Raw genomic sequence first — 18,276 nt, forward strand, 5'->3', positions numbered from 1 at the left:
CGGCACTTATGATGGGTGGGCGAGTGCTGCATGTCATGCGTAATAAACAAAAGCAACAGAGGAAGAGCCAGCACAGTGGCAGCAACCAGCCAAAACAGGCAGCAACATCAGGCCACATGGGCAACTAAGGCAAGTGACAGCAGCAACAGCAACATCAGCCACATCAGATCCGAGAAAAAGTGTGAAAGAAAAGCCCCAGGCTCTGGCGATCGTTGAGCTGCGGAATTTCTATAGAAGTGAAATTTCTGCCAGGCCTTGGCGGCCCCACCATTCGTGTGTGTGTGTGTGAGAACCGCAAGGCAATTAATTTGTGGGGAAATACCCTGCTTTAAGCCAAAGTGCTCCGTAATGGATGTCTTGGATTCTTGGTATAACCCCATTTCAAGCCGGACTTGTAGGAGGAAGACCCACAGGAGTGCTTTCATTCTGCCTCAAAAGAGTTCTAGCCTGCTTTCTCGATTAGAGGAAGAGAAGAAGGCCTCGACAAAGGAAGGTCCTCCTATCACCCACTCTCTGTTGCTCCTACGGCCTACTCTAACTATCTTTTAAAAGGTTATAACCTCCTCAACAATAGCTAAGAACACGCTCCCCTTGTTTGAATATCCTCATCCTCTAGAACTGCCAAGAGCCATCAGCAATCCCTTCTTTCTCCCGGGCCCCATGGCTCACCCCTGGGTATGCCCCATTCGATCACTCTCACTTGTTTTCTCCTCTTTTCACAGCCGCTGCGAGTTGGTAGCAAAAACATTTTATAAATTAGAGCAACACTTGCTGCGCTGCCAGTGGCACAAATGCTGTTGTTGTTGTTGTTGCTGCTGCTGCCACTGCTGCTACTGCTGCTGCTGCTGTTGATGTTGTCGACGGTGCCGCACCTTGCATGCGAAAATCTTTTCACGCCTCGAGGCTAGGCAGGCAGCATGCGAAAAACTAATTTCGGGGCACACATCGTTTGTCTTGGCTCTGCTCTCTCATGCCGGAAGATGTTTCAATTTTGTGAAAAATCGCCACAATTAAATGATTCAGGTGGCCCGATTTCTACGTCTACGAAACTTTAGAAACGTTTGGCTATCGCTTAGGCCAGTGCCACCACCCAACCACTCGACTGACCGACTGACTGTTCAGACGGATGACATCATTTCATTGAGTCTCAATTTTATGCATAATTTGTCTGAAAATGGTCAGAAGACATTTAGACATTTAAAGTTGGAGATAAATCCTGTGCTTTGTGGGGATTGTCACTGGCCGAGCGCTGACGAATCAATCAATTGGGGGACAGATTGAAAAGTTGCCTGATGATCATCGGCTCTGCTGATCGCTGAGCTAGATTAGAGGCCAGTTTTCGTAACGCTCGAGAGCGTTTTCCATGCCCCAGCTTGAAGCTGGGACCTGGGAGCCGGGGCAGCGGGAAACAAATGACTTGAACAACGAACGTAAGTAATTGATGGATTTGCCTAAATAAAGAAAACATCAACATCAGTACAGCAGTGCAGCAATACAGCAGCAGCAGCACTGGGCAAAAGCGCTTTTCCAGGCAGGTGAAATTTCCATCATGATTATTAATGATGATGACTTTTTACGCTGCTGCCCGCAAATATTTGACCAACACTACAAAAACGAAGCCAAAAGCCAGATGTGTAAACTGACCCACTAAGCTCTGTCACTGGCTCTGGCCCCAGTCCGAGTCCCAGTCCCAGTCCCGGTCCCGGTCCCAGCCCCAGCCCCAGAGCAAGACATTTTCCAAACGAAAATGTTAAATGAAAACTGCACAGCGCCCTGCGGCGACCCGGGACCCAGGCCAGGCCAGGCCAGGCCGGGCCAGAGCGCAATAATTCAGCAATTTCCAACACTTGTGCAATTTCATAAAGCATTTTTGCCCAGTGGCCCAGGCAGTTGCCACACATTTCCGCGTAATCATCATAATTTTTAGTGTTTTTTTTTTCGTTGTTTTTTTACGAATCTGTTGATTTAGTGCAATCGAGGCGGGGTCCCAGCACCAGTCCCAGATCGTGTCCATTAACCATTAGAAACAATTTGGTGCGCCACATAAAACGGCGCATTAAAACACATTTCAATTCGGACAGTTTTTGAGCAGCGATGACTTCATTTTTGTTTTCTGTGCCACCAACTCCACTTCGACAGCGACTTCCCCTGCAAGAGTTTCCATGATTTCTTGATTAATGCTGTGTACCTGAAGCCTCTCTGCCCAGTTGTCAATTATCATGATCATGATGATGATGATGACGATGCTGGCAGAATTATTATGTAACTTTTGGCATATTAAAATGATTTATGGCCCGTGGCATTGGCCATCGGCCAGCAAGCGCATGCTCTTGGCTTCGTTTTCATCTAAGCCATAAGCCATCCCATCCCATCCCATCCATCCGACTGGCTGACTGGCTAACTTCCTGTCCATGGCCATGGTCCGTGCTGTCCCTGCTGGAGAACTTTTCACATGCGGGAATTCCCCAAGCCGCGAACCCCGAACCCCGAATCCCGAACCGAATGATGTCTTGAACTTTTGGGGGCGCAAAGTCGCAGCCATTTATTATCGGCGGTAAAAGTTTTGAAGCTGAAACATTTTACAGTTGTGTGTCATGAACCTAAATGTTTAGCATGCTGTTGTTGTTGTTGTTTGTGTTGCAACTCTTTGCTGTTGCTCTATGCAGTTTTCCTGCCTTCCTGCCTGCCTGCCGATATGTTTAAATGTGAGCAGTTCATGGGAACAGCGGACGAGAAAGTTGTTGTAGGTGCCGGCAGGGTACACAGCCGACGTGATGGGGTCACCATCAGACAGGCACCAGCACCAGCACCAGCCACAGCCATAATTACACGTGCAAAATTCAATGTCTGACATTTCTGGGTTAGCGCGACAAATCAAAGGCCTTTTGAACCCAAGTGCCCACTGCGGCGTGCTGCAATTAACAGCACATTTAATAACTCAATCAAATCAGCGCCGTCGACGCTTTCCGGGTGACCCTCATCATTGATGGACAATTGATGGAGATGTGCGAAACCCAAATCCTCCGCACAGCTCATCGTTAATTGATGCCTTTTACGAGTATGAAAGTGTAAGTCGAGCCAAATCCGTACACAGACACAAACAGAGATCAACACTCACCGTTTGGGCCCAGAGCCGGCTCTGGCTTTATGGCCGGAGCGGAGCGTGTGAACATGATCGGTCTTAGCCACAAAACTGCAGCGAGGCAGGCGGCAGGCGACAGGCGGTAGACGGAATCGCGCTGCTCACCGCAAAGGTAGCTCTGTGATCTTAATTTAAACTACTTAAATATATAAAAAAATAAACCTAAACAATTGTGTGGGTGTCCTATGGAGAATGTAGAGTTAAACAGTTCAATTATTCATACAAAAGTCACTAACTCTTCCATATTTTGCCTTCCTTGGGTTCATATTCATTCTGACTTAGGAAGTGCTGTCAGTCCATGTCATAGACACTATCGATTTTAAAATAATAATAAAATGCAATAAAAATAAAAAAGCTAAATAAAATAATAATATTAAGATATAAGCATTTGTACATTTTTAATGTCACTTTTTACTCTGCGATCGCTTTCGGGCTTTACAAACTTTGAATGAATTTTTTTGTTTCTGGTCAAGATTTTTTTTAAATAATTTTGGTCAACCTTCTGCCGTTTATACATTTATATTTATAAACGACGCCTAATTAATGTATTTATACAAATAAAATATAAAAACACCAGAAATAATTTGTATCAACTTTTCCTGAGTTTTTAAAATTAAACTTAAAAGTTCTGGATTTGAAAGCTCAAGATTACCCAGACGGTAAGCTGAAACTAGCTTCATTTATCAGCTTTTCAGAGTTTATCATCTAAGTTCATTGAAATCAGATGTTAGGTACTTCATTACCTCTAGATCGAAACATTAAAAGAAATTCACTTTTTGTAATTAAAAAAAAACAGCTGTGCCAAGAAATCTATAAGAAAAAGTACGTTTAGTTCGGCTTTTTTTCATAGTCCTGTCAAGTATGATCATATTTGAGCTACTGCACTATAGAGCATCAATAAGAAATGTCGTTTGTACGGATGAACCAACAAATTAGCAAAATGTATAGCTTTTCATCTATCCGAAGATCTATCGAAAAATCAATCCATAATCGTTACGCCCCCCCTGTCGGCTAGGGTATGGTGTGCAGCAACTGTGGCACATAGAAACCGACAAAAAAGCAACAAAATTTCTCACAGGTTTGTAATTTAAGCGCGCCACAACGACACCAACAACAACAAAATCCCCCCCGCAAAGACAACAGCAGCAACAACTGCGACAGCAGCAGCGGCAGCGGCAGCGGCAGCGAATCACCACAAACTAATTGCAAAGTTTAAATGCGATACTTTTATGCATTTTAAATATTTCAATTAGTTGTCGCAGAGGTGAGCAGACATCAGACAGCGGACACCCGACCACGGACAGCACAGCGGACCAGCAGCAAGCCACAAGCAACAAGAAACGAGGCGGATGGAGGCGCATCGAAATGGATGCCGCCTGTAAATGGCCAGAAAGAAAGTGCAAAAAGCGTGGGGCGCCAGCAAATAAAGTAAAAAGTGTTTACAGACGAGTCCGAATACGAATACGAGTACGGGTACGAGTGCGAGTGCGAGTATATAAAAAGGTCCGTTTGCTTAACCCCGGCCGAATATTGGCAAATTTATGAACTTTAAGCCGCATTTATGCGTGCGGCTTATAAGCAATAAAGGTAACTTAGTGCCAACAATGTCATAAAGGCCGCTGTCGCATAAACCACTCCAACAATGGTATTGGAAATGGGGAATGGGGAATGGCCGGTGGATTCAATATCGTATGAATTTATATGCAAAAGCTGAAAAAGCGTAGCATCGCCAAAAGCGAAAATAAAATTAATAATCAGAAGAATTTCACTTTTCACGCAACGACAGCAGCAACAGCAGCAGCAGCAGCTACAGACAACAGCAACTACATCAGTGTCGGCATCTCGCCATCGTCTGCCATGTCACCCACAAAGTACAAGCCAAAAAAAGTCAAGAAGGAAAGGTTACCACGGCTAACCGAAGCATAACATACCCTTTCAAATACCTTGTCTCCATATATAGCAAAGTCTTGTCGGATTATCTATACAAATAAATCTTTGTTTTCCACTCAAAGTATGGTTTTTGGAACGAGCATTCCGATCCAATCTTGGTAGCTCTTTCCTGCAACAAAAGAAAGGGTTTGCTGGTCTTTGCAGGAATGCAAACATCTTCAGCTAGTCATAATATCCACTTGAAGGGTGGTCAAAAGACTCAGAGGCCAGGTCAGGCGCTGAAGCGCTGGGAATACAGTTGCATAAATTTATTGAAATTTGCATTTCGGTTTTCGACGTTTTCGTGGCTGTTGCCGCTGCAGTTCCGTGTGTCGTTCCGTTGCATTGCTGTCCGTCCGAGGTTTGGCCTATAAAAAATATGGCATCGATTGATCGCAACGCGAGATATTTCAATTAGCGTAAATACATTTTTGTCGTTGTTGGATGGGACTGCTGCCAGACAGACAGTCGCAACAGACGGAACAGAGACACGCACAGCGATCGACGATCAGCGATCAGCGCGGGCTCTCCATGAAAGAGAAATCGATGATGTTCACGGGACAAGAGATATGTACATTTATGCCATACGATGCGTAGATTAACTTATGGTCGTGTCGCCATTCAAAATGGCCAATGATAACGAGCTCGATCTATGCAAATTTCCTTACTCGTTAGCCGAAAATCAAATATAGGCAAGCGGGCTCTACATATATGGGCCTGCTGGTACTCGTGGACAAAAACCTTTTCCCAGGCTTTGGTTCGTTTGGTAGCGCGGTTTGTATAATGGCAAATCACTTAAGCACAATCATGTCAAATTTAAATTAAAACTAATGATAATAGTAGTCGGGTAGGTGGAGCCGAGGAAGCACACGAGGATCGTTTCCTAGGGATCCTCTGGTGTGATTTTCACATGCATTTGCTTAACACCTCTCAAGATGACGATTTCCAGGTCTTTTCTGCCTTCGGCCAGGGCATCATACACGTCCGAGGAGTTCTTGATCTCCTTTTTGTTAATGTGGGTGACAATGTCGCCTGGTTGCAGACCGCCACTACAAAATAGACAGAGATTAGTGATATGGATGGATTGATTGTCGACCCTGCTCACCTGTGTGCCGGTGAGCCCACAATGACCTTCCAGACCAGCACGCCGTGCATCAGATTGTTGGGCATGTTCTGAGTGCGGGACTTCAGCTCGAACAGTATGTCAGGCGTGAGGGTCAGCATGGTGATGCCCATGTATCGCTTGACCGGATATCCCGTTTTGTGGGCAGATCCCTTTTTGCGACGCTCCGCGGCCCGCTCGAGGAACACCTTTACATAGTCGATGGGTATGGCAAAGCTGATGCCAGCGGTGACCTTCATTGAGTTGACGCCAATGGCCTCGCCATCCAGATTCACCAGCGGCCCCCCAGAGTTGCCAAAGGTAATGGCCGCGTCCGTCTGCAGGTAGTTGATATCGCGGTTGCGCAGCCCCAGCTCCTGGGAGGCACGCTGCGTGGCACTTATGACGCCAGCAGTAACCGTGTTGCTCAGCGCCAGGGGGCTGCCCAGGGCCACGACCCACTCGCCGGACCGCAGGGTGCTGCTTTTGCCGAGCTTCATCACGGGCAGGCCGCTGACATGAATGCGCAGCGTGGCGAGGTCAGAGGTCTGGTCCACGTCCTCGATTGTGGCGGGAAAGGTGCGTCCGTCCGACAGCCGCACCTGCACCATCGTGTGCGGCTTGTTGATAACCACATGGGCATTGGTCAGAATGAGACCGTTCTGCTCGATCACGAACCCCGATCCGTTGGACGCTGTTATGGGCTGACCACTGAAGTAGTCGAAGTGGCGAGTGTCCTTAATCTCAATGTACACCACGGAGTCTCCACAGCCGGCCACCACGTCAGCGATGAAGTTGAATTCATTTCGCCGTCCTTTCAGCGAACGCGCTGAGATCGTTGGTGTGAGTTCGTCCCTATGTCCTTCTATCAGCACGGCACTGACCAGAGCACCCATGGAGAAGGGAACACAGAACTGAAAAACACTGCGCCAGCCAAACCTCCTGTACCCGGACTTATTCTGGCCATTATTCTCTTTGTCTTTGCTATTGTCGCCGCCGCTGCCTTTGCTGCTGCTGGCCGTGTGAGCTGTTCTGCTGCTGGCCACACAGCAGCGGTGTAACGTGGGTGCAGTGCACCGCCTCAAGAATATTTCCAGATTGTTTATACATCGCAGCGCCATTTATTTCCGTTCTGTCTCTATCTGTGAAATATTTGTTTGTTATTCAATTCAACTGTCAGCGTCAGCTGTTTTCGATTGTGAATGACACAAGCTGCCTGCTGCGTCACCAACAACCTCTCACGTTGAAATTCTATCGATGGTTGGACTATCGCAATCAGCTTGACCAGTACCACTATCGATATATTTATTGGCTTAGCTGCGGTTTCAGTTATATTCAAATTCAAATCGTACGGAAAATTTAAATAATAAACGGTAACTTTCAGAATTAAGCCAAGAGAACCATTTTCACAAGACAACGGGAATTCGGAGGTAACTGATGCCTGTTGCATTTTCATTTGCGAATTTGCTTTTCATTTACATCTATTTACTGATACATTTCCAGATGTTGGCTTATCAAAACCACAAAGAAAATAATCAAGAAATCCTCAATCCCATCAGTCAGGAATTCGCCCTCTGGACAATTCGGTTCCCTTCTGTTCTGTTCTGGTTTGATGGCTTTGGAATATGCATTCAAATTGCCAGCACAGAAACAAAGCCAGTCATTTGATTACACACTGGGCACCAGGGTCACAAAAGTCACACGAGGACTGGCAATGAAGGTGAGTTAATTAACACGACACCAGTGCGGTTTGGTAATCCTGGCCCAACCAGGAAGGCCGTACTCTAAGCTGTATGCTACGGAATAAGGATAGCTGGAGACAAGGAAAATCAATCTCTTGAATTTGACTTGAAACGATGGCAAATTGGGTGACAAGTACATATACCCGTAGCTCCTGCGTGTCGCAGAGTCACAGACAGACTGACAAAGAGGGAATACTAATTTATGCAAATTCCTTGCCTAAGACCCGTTCCGTGTCCGACTGCCGGTCTGTCTGGCATTGAAGACGATGTCGCCTGCCTTTGTAATGTAAACAAAAGAGGAAACACGTGCTGGCTGTGGATCTGTCGAGGCGCATGCGCTGCGCATAACATTCAGTTAACATCAGGTTTAATCAGGTTCGGGAAGTCCTTTTAAAGATGCTGCTCGCGACTGGTCGGCACAGTTCGCTGTTAGAATTCGTTCGGTTGACTTGCCCGGGAGCCCAGAGACCACCATCAATCTTTCTTTATTTCTTTACCGAAACCAGGCAACAAGTGTCCCCAAGAATGTGCGTAAACAACTCTTGTTTGTCCATAGTGCTGGGGTTTTCTATCGTCCTCATGGGGACTGCGGTTCCCGGACTTGGCCAAAATGAGACCACCCTGAGGCAGGACTGCGGCAGCACGCAGCGAATGGTCGATGATTGCTTCAAGGATTTGCCGCCGCATCTAATGGAGTTCCTGCAGAACACCAAAATCATCATCAGCAAGAGCGACATCACGACAAAGTGCAAGTAAGCCATCAGCCGCGGACATCGGATTTTGGGCATTGCAAATTGGACATTAGACACCAGCTCCCAAGAACGTCCTCGTAAATTAAAGATGATGTTATGTAATTTGAGTGGACTTATATGTATGCTCGTAAATATGTGAGGACAGAAGCTGTTCTTGAAACAAATGCTTGTAAATTTCTTAAGGAAAACTTTGCGCCACACCGACTTTGAGGGATGCATTTTTAACTTTGTCAAAAGTTTGTATGTTTAACAAGAAATACTACTTCCCTAAGAAACTTGGAGACTGTGCATGCTTAAAGGAAAGAATTGCGGTCTTTTCTTGCTGAAGCAATTCTTAAATCCCCATGAGAATAAAATTCTTAGAATTCTTCTCCCTTTTTTCCATTAAACTCCTTGGATTTACTGTGCAAATTTGGTTAAATGGGATTTGATACAGTCTGCAAAAGTTTTTGGAACTGCTGAACCATAACACAATTCAGTCAGGTAGCAATAAAGTACCCAGGGACAGGCTATTGGCTTCTTCGGATTGTCATCGAGGCAATCACTTTGGGACTTATATTTGCACGGCGGAGTACATGGCAACAGTATTTTGGGCACTCAAACAACCCGAGTCTATTCAAATATTCGCATCTAAATGGGACTATGTTTTTCAGCATTTTCAACCGCGGGATGCGATGCTTTGATGCCTACTCGAAGCGCTGCCTCAACGACCGAAAGCTGGAAACCTTTAAGATCAACGTGGAAGGGGCCCGTCGATTTTTCTATAAATTCTGCGGCGATACGGATTTTCAGCGAGGTAAGCGTCGTGCGGTTACATTTTCCAGGAATTAAATCAATTTGTGAAGCACAAACAGAGCCAGATAAACACCAGCCACACTACACACAAGCCCAAGGCACGCAGGGCTCCAGCTGAGATACACCTTACACCGAGCTTACACTGAGATACAACCACAGGGCATGGCCAACACTGAGACACAATCAAGCACACAATCAACACACATCGGGATTATCCCTGCTCAGTCCATGGCCAAAGTTCACACGAAGGACCCCTCGACTTGACAGGACTTTAAGTGCCCAGCAAAATGATTTATTCATTTGATGGTGGACCCCCGCCCACCCACTGCCCCACCAGCCCCACTCTACTGTATGTTGGTCGGCTTTGCAGATTACCTGAGGCACAAGGACTGCTTCGCCTACATCCAGCTGGACTGGGTCAGCTGCACATCCGAGTTCGAGGGCATCCTCAGTGATGAGTTGCACGATGCGACGCGCAACGCAAGCGACAAATTCATGGAATTCTGTTGGTAAGTGCGGGCTTTGGCTAATGCCATTTGGCAGGCGGGGAAATTTCATTCGATGTCATTCGATGTGTGTGTGGCCCTCTGACTCTTCCAGTGCCCGCTATGCCTACGAGACCTGCATCTACAACAGCGCGAGATACAAGTGCTACCAGAATTCAGCGGAGTTTGCCCGGGAAACGGCCAAAATGCTGTCCGACGAGAAGCACTTCAGGAACTGTGCCGTTCTCGAGAACATCTGCGGACAAGCCTCACGGCTGGCCCGCCACTGGCTGGGTGCACAGCTGAGCCTGCTCCTGGTTCTGTTTGTGGTGCGACTCCTGCCATAAATTGATGCTAAATGAATGAACGAACGCTGTGTGCTGTGGGGTCCATGGGTCACATGTTTGTTGTTTTTGTTGTCCTTGGATTGTCTAAATGAAAAATGCCAAGCATTTCTCTCATTTTCTCTCTCTTTCTCTTGCTCTGTGTGTTTTTTATTTTCCTTTAAATATATTTGGGTGGGTCACGGGGTCGGAAAGCGACACTGGTTTTTCCTCTAGTCTGTTAAGCTACATTAAATTAATATTTCAAATAAAATTTTAAATGTATTCTTCTTCAACGCCTGATTTTCGTTTTTCTTTTCTCCAAAAACTGTCCATTGTTCGCATTGTTCTTTGCGGCTTTGCTGGGCATGTGGGTCTCCCAAGGCATTTCTGCCTTAATTGATAGCTCAAAGTAAAATATGCTTTCAGGTGCTTCCGAACAGCAGTTCAGTGGAGACAAGAATATAAGAAAATACCAAATAAAAGCAATTTCCCCAAGAATTTTACAGAGTACGTTTTTCAGCAAAAGTATAGAGCAATTCAAAAAACAAAATTTTTATTTAATGTTTAATAGAACCAAAAATAGCTCAACTTTTTGTCTTTTGTGACCTGATTTGTATATGGGTGGCTTCCTGTTCTGCTTTTTCAGCAGCCACAAGCGAGAATGTTCCACATTCCAGTCTTCGAGAAACAGAAAACTGAAAAAAACCGCACACGGCTCTTTGGTAACCTTTGAACTGGTGGCTAACTATATTAACGAACTCTTTGCCGTTGCGGTCAGCGGCTCCACCCTCTCTCCAATCCTCTCCAATCGATGACAGGTTTAATTGCATTCAACCTCAAAGCTTTTTGCAGCGACAGTCGCGTCGAACTGTCGAACTGGAAATGAAAACCTAAGCCTGGCTGCAACTGAACTTAAAGTTAAAGCGGACCACCTGCCACCAGCTTCCTTTCGAACGTATCCATCGCATATCAGGGACAGCATCGAAACCCATTCTCCCAGAAGCATCTGGGGCATACAAAATTACGGAAGCAAAACACTTCCCCCTATGAAATATAAAGTTCATCGGCTAGGAGACCTTTTCTATGTGCTGAAGAGTGAACTCCATTATCGAGACTGCAAGGCTTTGCCACTGACTTGCAGTAAGAGTATGAAGGAGCGTACAAAAAACAGCATCAAATTGGAGGGAACAGGGCATTTTCCTTTTCTGCTTTCACTGGAAATCGCTTCTTTCATTCGGCTGTGCAATATTTTTCTACCATCTGCATAGCGATGTTTTACTGGAGATATTTAAATGTGAGATGCACTTTTTCGCGGAACCCAAAACTTCAGAACAACAAGTCGACTATATCTTTAAAAAAAAAAACGTCGGTTGAAATTCAATTCTGTACTGTTCTTTTATATACTGTTCTTATATACTCCTAATATGTGTACCTAATGATTCAGAAGGTTTTTAAAGAAATTGGGATTTATTTTCATTTAGTGGCGGAAGCATACCATCGTTCGCTCTTCTGTTAACAAGCCCCATTTTCACCAAAATGTTTAAAAGTTAAATTGTTCCATCATGCAACCTGCGGACTAGCGGGCTTGCTCCCCTGTGGTTTCGGTATTTTTTGGGTATTTCATTCTGCAGGTCACGCGAATACGAAAGAAAAAAATCCATGTAATCCAACTGCCAAAAGATCTGTCAATGTCGACATGCAACAAGGAGACATCCGGTGTGCCAGTGGCAGTCCTGTAAATGTTTGTTTGCGGATTTCACAGCTGGTTACAGGAATTTAATCTATTTATTTTGTGCCATTTTGCAGCTTTTTTAATCCGTGTGCGCTTGATTGATGGATTTATTCGGTTATGCACTCAATCAATTTAGAAAAAATGTGCAAAACGGAATGCATTTTCATATGCATGCCCCAAAAAAAACAACCATTTGGTGGTACTTGGATTTTTTATAAACATTTATTTATGCAAAAAGTTAAAGTTAAGTTATGTATAGATTTCTATTCATTTGATTTGTTACATGTGTGCGTATTATGTGTATATTGTATGTATGTATCTGGTGTATTCATAGACAAGCTCTGATCAGGTGTATGGATTATCTAACAATTAATCGATGAATTCGCATGCACCTCACATCTCTTGGGGCTGCTGCTGGATGAACATTTTTATTCTGGTTGCTATTCTGATTTTGGGTATTAAGAGACACATTATTCAGTTAATGAGAGCGCTTACTCAACTAAAGGTATATTGTATGTTTTCAAAATGTTAATCAATTAGCAAAGCCAACGAGAATTTTGAAATTGCTACAATTGCACGATTGCCGTTTTTATCTATCATTAGGTATTATCATTATTATTATTATTGTACTATATTTATATTTTTCATCGATGTTGAGTATAAGATCTCACAATTTGCAGAATAATTTCAAAATATGTGTGTGGTTTCTTTTCGTTATTTTGATTGATGCCAATTCTTGAACGGCATTTAAGGCACAGATTGAGATATAATTTCCTCTCCAAAAAAAAAAAACAAATTAAAATTCTTCAATTTAAAATATAACTCTGCACCAAGTTTCGCTTGGTCCGCTTTGTATGTATGCTTTGTACCATAATTTAAATGCAATTAATTCGCTTTATTTTCGTCGCTGCTAATCTGTCATCTATCCGTTAAGATATGTATGTATGAAAAAAAAAAAAACTGCTCTACATTTAGTTTAAGAGATTTGTTTACTTCAACAATGCCTGGAGACCTCGTTTTGGCCGCTGAATATTTATTTTAAATCAAAGAATTCTTTTTGTGTGGTGCCTCCTTCTTGGGCAAAAGTATTTGTTTGTTCTTCTCGTTTTTTCTCTTGTTTTGTGGTTTTATTTCTGCATATAATACATTAGCTTTAGATTATTTAAAATAATTTAAGTGTAGCTTTTAATTGTACATTATATTGATATTATTACTCGTACCATAATTATCGTAATATGGTTATTTTCATTAACTAAATATGGCTGTTAGACGTGATTAATGTGGTATTATGCAAATTAATGTTTCGCTCGCTTTTCTCCGCTGCTCCGCTGATTCCCCCACTCCCTTTCACACGGTCAATGGGAGGGGGACCGAGGCTGCCCAGATATGTATGGTGTTTTTAGATATATATATATAATATAACATAATCAAAAATACTTCATCAACAAGAATTTGCGTCAGTTTAACAACAACAAAAATATATATATCAATATTTCTGTTTAACTTAGGCTTACAGAACTAGAGATAGCTGTGGCAAGAAACCTGCACCCAACGGGATGAGTAATTACGTACAGATTCCTTGCCGCAAATCTTGCAATAATATGGTGGATGCGGGGGGTTTTAAAAAAAAAAAACAACTAATTTCGATTAGCTTATGACAGATTCTTCTTTGCCTTACCCTGCAAATGAGTTTTTGTTTTGTAAGAATTGGTTTAAAAAAATTAAAAAAGTTTCTTGGATGAGATTCCGTTAACATGCTGATGTTGCTTTTTCCTGCACTTCTTGTTGAGGATTCTGAGGGGGGAAGCGGGGCTACTACTTCCCTATATACAAATTTGTATATTTATATATGATTTAAGTATGTTTTTGTTCGTTGAACTTTTCTTGTTTCACTAAAAGCTAACATTTTGTTTTCTCCTTTTTGTTCTGTTTTTTTGTTGTTTTGTTTTGTTTTGTTTTGTAGGTTAACTATACTAAAATCTATGTTTGATTCTCTTATCGATTGTTTCTTCTTACATGTTGGTTTTGTTGTTGTTAACAGTTTAATGGCCACAAGATTCAATATATACTGTTTTTGTTTCTACTGCTGCTTATGCTGCTATTTTTTTGTTGCAAAGTGAGTGAAGAGATTGCCGAGTAGTGAGCGAAACAGGCGGCGCCAGAGCTTCAGGATGCAGATTTTAGTGCTATGTGTATTTGTTGTTTAGTTGCTGGAGTGTTAGCCTGGCCCAAACATATGCCACACACACATATTGCTCTGCAGCTGCTGCATTCCGATTGGCTTTGCTGTTGCTTTGGCTTTGGCTTTTTCCCGATGGCGTGGCTCTGCTTCTGTGCTCATCTAAGGCAGTCGGTGGTTCGTGGTTCAGGGTTCATGGTTCATGGTTCGTGGTTCGTCGTTGTGGGAGTGGTTGTTGTTGTTATTTGGGTTTGTAAGTGGATTTATTGAATGGTTTGTTGGGAGTGTTTATGTATTTTTGTGAAATATTTTGTTTTTTTTAAATTATAAAAATGTTTATTTTTTTATTTTTAAAAAATGTTTTTTTTTTTAATTTTAAAAATGTTTTAAAGCGATTTTTTGGTTTGTAAATTGTTTTTTTTTTTAAATTAAAAAAGTTATTCGTTTTTTAATTATTTTGTTTTGTGTTTATAATTTTTTTCAGTATTTTATTTGGTATTTTAAAAAGTATTTTATTTGTTATGTGGTATTTTGTTGTATTATTTGTTTATTGTTTATGTTTGTTTGGTTCGAATGTGTGTGGAGTGTGGTTTTTGGTTTAGTTAGCATGTAAAGAGAGAGAAAAAGATTCGTAGACGTGGAAATTGAGTATTGATTAATATATCATGGTTAGCAGTTACTTTTAATCTCTCTAGGTCCTTTGTTATGCGAGTTATGAGGCTCAAAAAGTTACCAAATGACAGCTGCAGCGCATTAACCGAAATATTGGATTGTATTTGGCATATTCCATGATCAGTGAGGGGACACAAACACATGCATATAGATATTGTACGAGTATACGAGTATATGTGGTATTTAGAGTGGTTCTTTTTATTATTTTTTGCAATGGCGTACAAACGTTTAGTAACTTTTTGCTCGATCATGATCAACCGCATCCTTCAATTAGAATATATTCGATGCGGTATACATTTTCTTGGATATAGTAAAGACAAACACATACATCATTAGAAGATTGTATTAAAATTATACGAGAAAATATAGAAAAGTTGTTGATAGTGCAAAAATATTCGTGTTTTTGGTTTGTTGAAACGTTATTTGATGCAACATTTGATGGTTATTGAAGTTCGTTCTCAGACTCGAATTTACAAGAACATGAAAGATTCTGTTTTGAAATTATAACTGAGTTTCTTCGAGCTAGTTTTCTTTTGTTTTTTGGTTAACTTGGCCTTTGGTTAGTTAAAATTAGCAATAGTATTACATCACATATTTTTTTTATTTTTGTGGCTAGACCTTGGTTTTTGTTTTTGTTTTTGTTTAATACGCTATATAGTTTTCATCACATAAGTTATTAGGGGAAGTAAATATTAAAATATATATATTATATGTATGTATGTATATAAAATTGCAGGTGCATTAGCTCTCATTTTTTTTAATTTTTACAAATGCCAGAAAGTATTTCAATTATTATGATATAAACGAAAGCGTTATTTACATTTTGTTGGTTTTTTACATTTAAAAAATAAAAAAATAAAGGTTTTTAATATATAATTTGTTCCTCTCTTGAGCAGGGGGTTGCGCAGAGTCCGGTTTGAGTTCTTTGGTGCAGATTTGTTATTCTTTTTGGTTTTTTACAATTATACAATTGTTTTGGTGTGGCATTGCTTTTAGTATCATTTGTGTGTGAATAGAGTATTTATTGCCAATTCGATTAATAGAAAGCTGTAGAAAGCTTATCGAAAAAGCCAGCATATGGCAAGCAATCGAAATGGTCATTGATTAAATATCAGAATTGAATTCATACACAGAAACAGGTTTTCGACTGTTAAAAGGTTAAACCTTTGAGTAATCGTTGAATCGATGTAGAATGAAATAAATATTGAGCTCGATATATTATCGATTGTGGGTTTGGTTGATCGATAATTATCGATAAAGTAGTTTCAAAACGCACTGTACGTGGGACTGTTTCTCTCTGTGTGTGTGTGTGTTATAAAATATTTTCTTTCTTCGGTTTCTATTTGTATTTGTACAGAGATTATCATTTGTTGTGTAAGCAAATGCAAGTGCAATTTTATCAGTTGTATATCATTAAATAACTAAGCTAAGAGAACAATTAATCGCAATCATGTATATAGAGATTACTGTGATACCAAAACCCATAAGCTTAGAGAGTAAGTCTGTTAAGTACACGTAAACAATAGATGCACATATCGGATGTCGGAGATACATATGTGTGTCTTTATATTAAGAGTACGGAGTATGGCACGGTATATAGTAGATGCATATGCCATGGCATTGGTAATGTTGGTTGGTATTAGCTGGTTGGGACTGGCTGGGACTGGCTGGGGATGCGGATCAGAATGGGTGGTTCTGGGTGGTGGATCGTGGTAAGCATAGAGTTAGGCGTCCCAGGGGACGAGTGTGTGTATGTGAGGGGGGGGGTTTATGTATAGGTATATGTGTGGTGTGGTGTGGTGTTTCGCATCTATCGTTTAGTTTTCTTAGTTACTAGAGTTGCAAACAGACATAGTGAAGTGTTCTTTTATTATAATTAATTCTGATCAATGAGTTATGTGTGACTGATTACTGATTACGAGATAAATACTTTATAATTTTTACTGTGGGGGGTTTAGTTTTCAGAAAGCGTTAGATTTTTGGTTGAAAGTTTTTCGAGAGAGCGAGAGGAGATCTCTGTTCTCCGAGGAGAATTTCTGAAAGAAGTCGAAGTAAAGAATCATAAGACTTGGTATGGATTTTGTTTTGTTTTTGTTGTGTTCGCTTTTTTTTTTTAGATTTTCCTTTTTTATCTGTTTGTTTTGCATTGCAACAAAAATCATTGATCTTTATTGTGGTACACTTTTCGGTTTTTCGGTTCGATTGCAACATCGTTTACATTCGAACGCATAATACAAAATAATCGTAGATATTCGTTACGGACTAAACAGGGGGGGACTTATGGCCTAGGATACACATGTAAAGTTCATATCTCATTAAAGAGGGTTCTATATATAGTATATATAAAGAGTATATATATGGTATATGGCTTATCCGAGAGTAATACAAGGGAAAAGTCTACTACAATCTACAGATTTTGCATACAACTTTTCTCTCTTTTGAATTTGTTTTTTTTTTCGGTTTTCGGTTTTTCTTTTCTTTTTTTGTAAAACATCAAAGGCACAAGTCAACGTGGAAACAAAGGAAAAAAATACAATATTAAAAGATTGCGTGTATATAAATATTCATATCTAAGAAAAATAAACAACTTTTCGTTTCAGCAGCATCATGTGTGCCTGTACTCTTTTTTCAGAACTCGCAAAATGTACGAAATAAAATGCAAGTGGAAACAGAACCCCCTTGCACTTTACTTCGACGCGTCAAGAAAGGACAACACGTAGAGAAAGTAACAGTTTGATATGGTAAAGAAAATATAAAAATGAGTGGAAAACGCAACTAACCTGTGGAGGCGCGGTGCCACTTGACAATTGATTTTTTTGGGCACGAGTGACGACCGATCAGGGCAGAGCGGCGGCCTGGCCTGGCTTTGGGCCAACAGCTCCGGCGGTGTTTCATTGGCTACAGTGGCATCTCGATATGTGGTTATAAATACAGCAAATTGCTACGATAATTGATCTAAATTGTGTGCGGTTGTTGGGTTACAAAAAACACGGTCCGGGCCCAACAACCACCAAATACGAAAATATTTCGTATGATTTTTGTTTGTTTTTGTTTTTAATTTATATTTCATTCTTTTCTTCTTTGTTTTTAATTTATATTTCTTTCTTTTCTTCTTTGTTTTCGTGAGGGATATTTATGGTTGATATTTCTTGATTTTTGTGGTTAAAGTTTCGCTAAGAAACGAAACGAAATTCTATAGTTTTTTGTAGATTTTTGTAGTTTTTTGTAGTTTTTTTGTTGTTTTTCTTGCTGTTTTTCTGCGGGTTTTTTACTGTATCTCAATGAAACCCGCCGGCTTGGCTGGCACACCGACCGTTGCGCGCTGATAGGGGTGCTCTCTGTTAGCCGCCAAACGACGCTGCTGCTTAATGGCGCCTAATAAAATATACGATACGATACATGTAGATACAGATACAGAAT

At 41.4% G+C, this 18,276-nt stretch overlaps 3 protein-coding genes across 6 annotated transcripts in view; 1 reads left to right on the top strand and 2 right to left on the bottom strand.

The window, feature by feature from the left end:
- Positions 1-5,829: 5,829 nt before the first annotated feature.
- LOC108157255 (serine protease HTRA2, mitochondrial) lies at positions 5,830-7,366 on the bottom strand. Its single transcript, XM_017289233.1, has 2 exons — positions 6,177-7,366; positions 5,830-6,120 (listed from the first exon to the last, which is right to left on the bottom strand). The coding sequence occupies exons 1-2, from the start codon at positions 7,292-7,294 to the stop codon at positions 5,955-5,957; spliced, it is 1,284 nt and encodes a 427-aa protein (XP_017144722.1). The 5' UTR covers positions 7,295-7,366; the 3' UTR covers positions 5,830-5,954.
- An 874-nt stretch (positions 7,367-8,240) lies between these two features.
- Positions 8,241-10,692, top strand: LOC108154435. Of its 2 annotated transcripts, XM_017284705.2 has the most exons (4): positions 8,241-8,667; positions 9,321-9,463; positions 9,833-9,971; positions 10,063-10,692. In XM_017284705.2, the coding sequence occupies exons 1-4, from the start codon at positions 8,312-8,314 to the stop codon at positions 10,292-10,294; spliced, it is 870 nt and encodes a 289-aa protein (XP_017140194.2). In that variant the 5' UTR covers positions 8,241-8,311; the 3' UTR covers positions 10,295-10,692. The 2 variants fall into 2 exon arrangements, with proteins under 2 accessions (XP_017140194.2, XP_017140195.2); XM_017284706.2 differs by lacking the exons at positions 9,833-9,971; positions 10,063-10,692 and adding an exon at positions 9,522-9,815 and having other exon boundaries at positions 8,243-8,667.
- Positions 10,693-13,716: 3,024 nt separating this feature from the next.
- Positions 13,717-18,276, bottom strand: part of LOC108155441 (protein held out wings) — a 47,141-nt gene continuing 42,581 nt past the window's right edge. For all 3 annotated transcript variants that reach the window (XM_017286254.2, XM_017286255.2, XM_017286253.2), the window contains exons 8-9: positions 17,637-18,231; positions 13,717-14,346 (exon numbers count right to left, since the gene is read on the bottom strand). In XM_017286254.2, the coding sequence (XP_017141743.1) occupies positions 18,125-18,231 (107 nt within the window). In that variant the 3' untranslated portion in view covers positions 13,717-14,346; positions 17,637-18,124. The remainder of the gene's footprint in view (positions 14,347-17,636; positions 18,232-18,276) is intronic.

Source organism: Drosophila miranda, chromosome 2 (genome assembly GCF_003369915.1).
Source record: "Drosophila miranda strain MSH22 chromosome 2, D.miranda_PacBio2.1, whole genome shotgun sequence".
Classification (NCBI taxonomy): Eukaryota; Metazoa; Arthropoda; class Insecta; order Diptera; family Drosophilidae; genus Drosophila; species Drosophila miranda.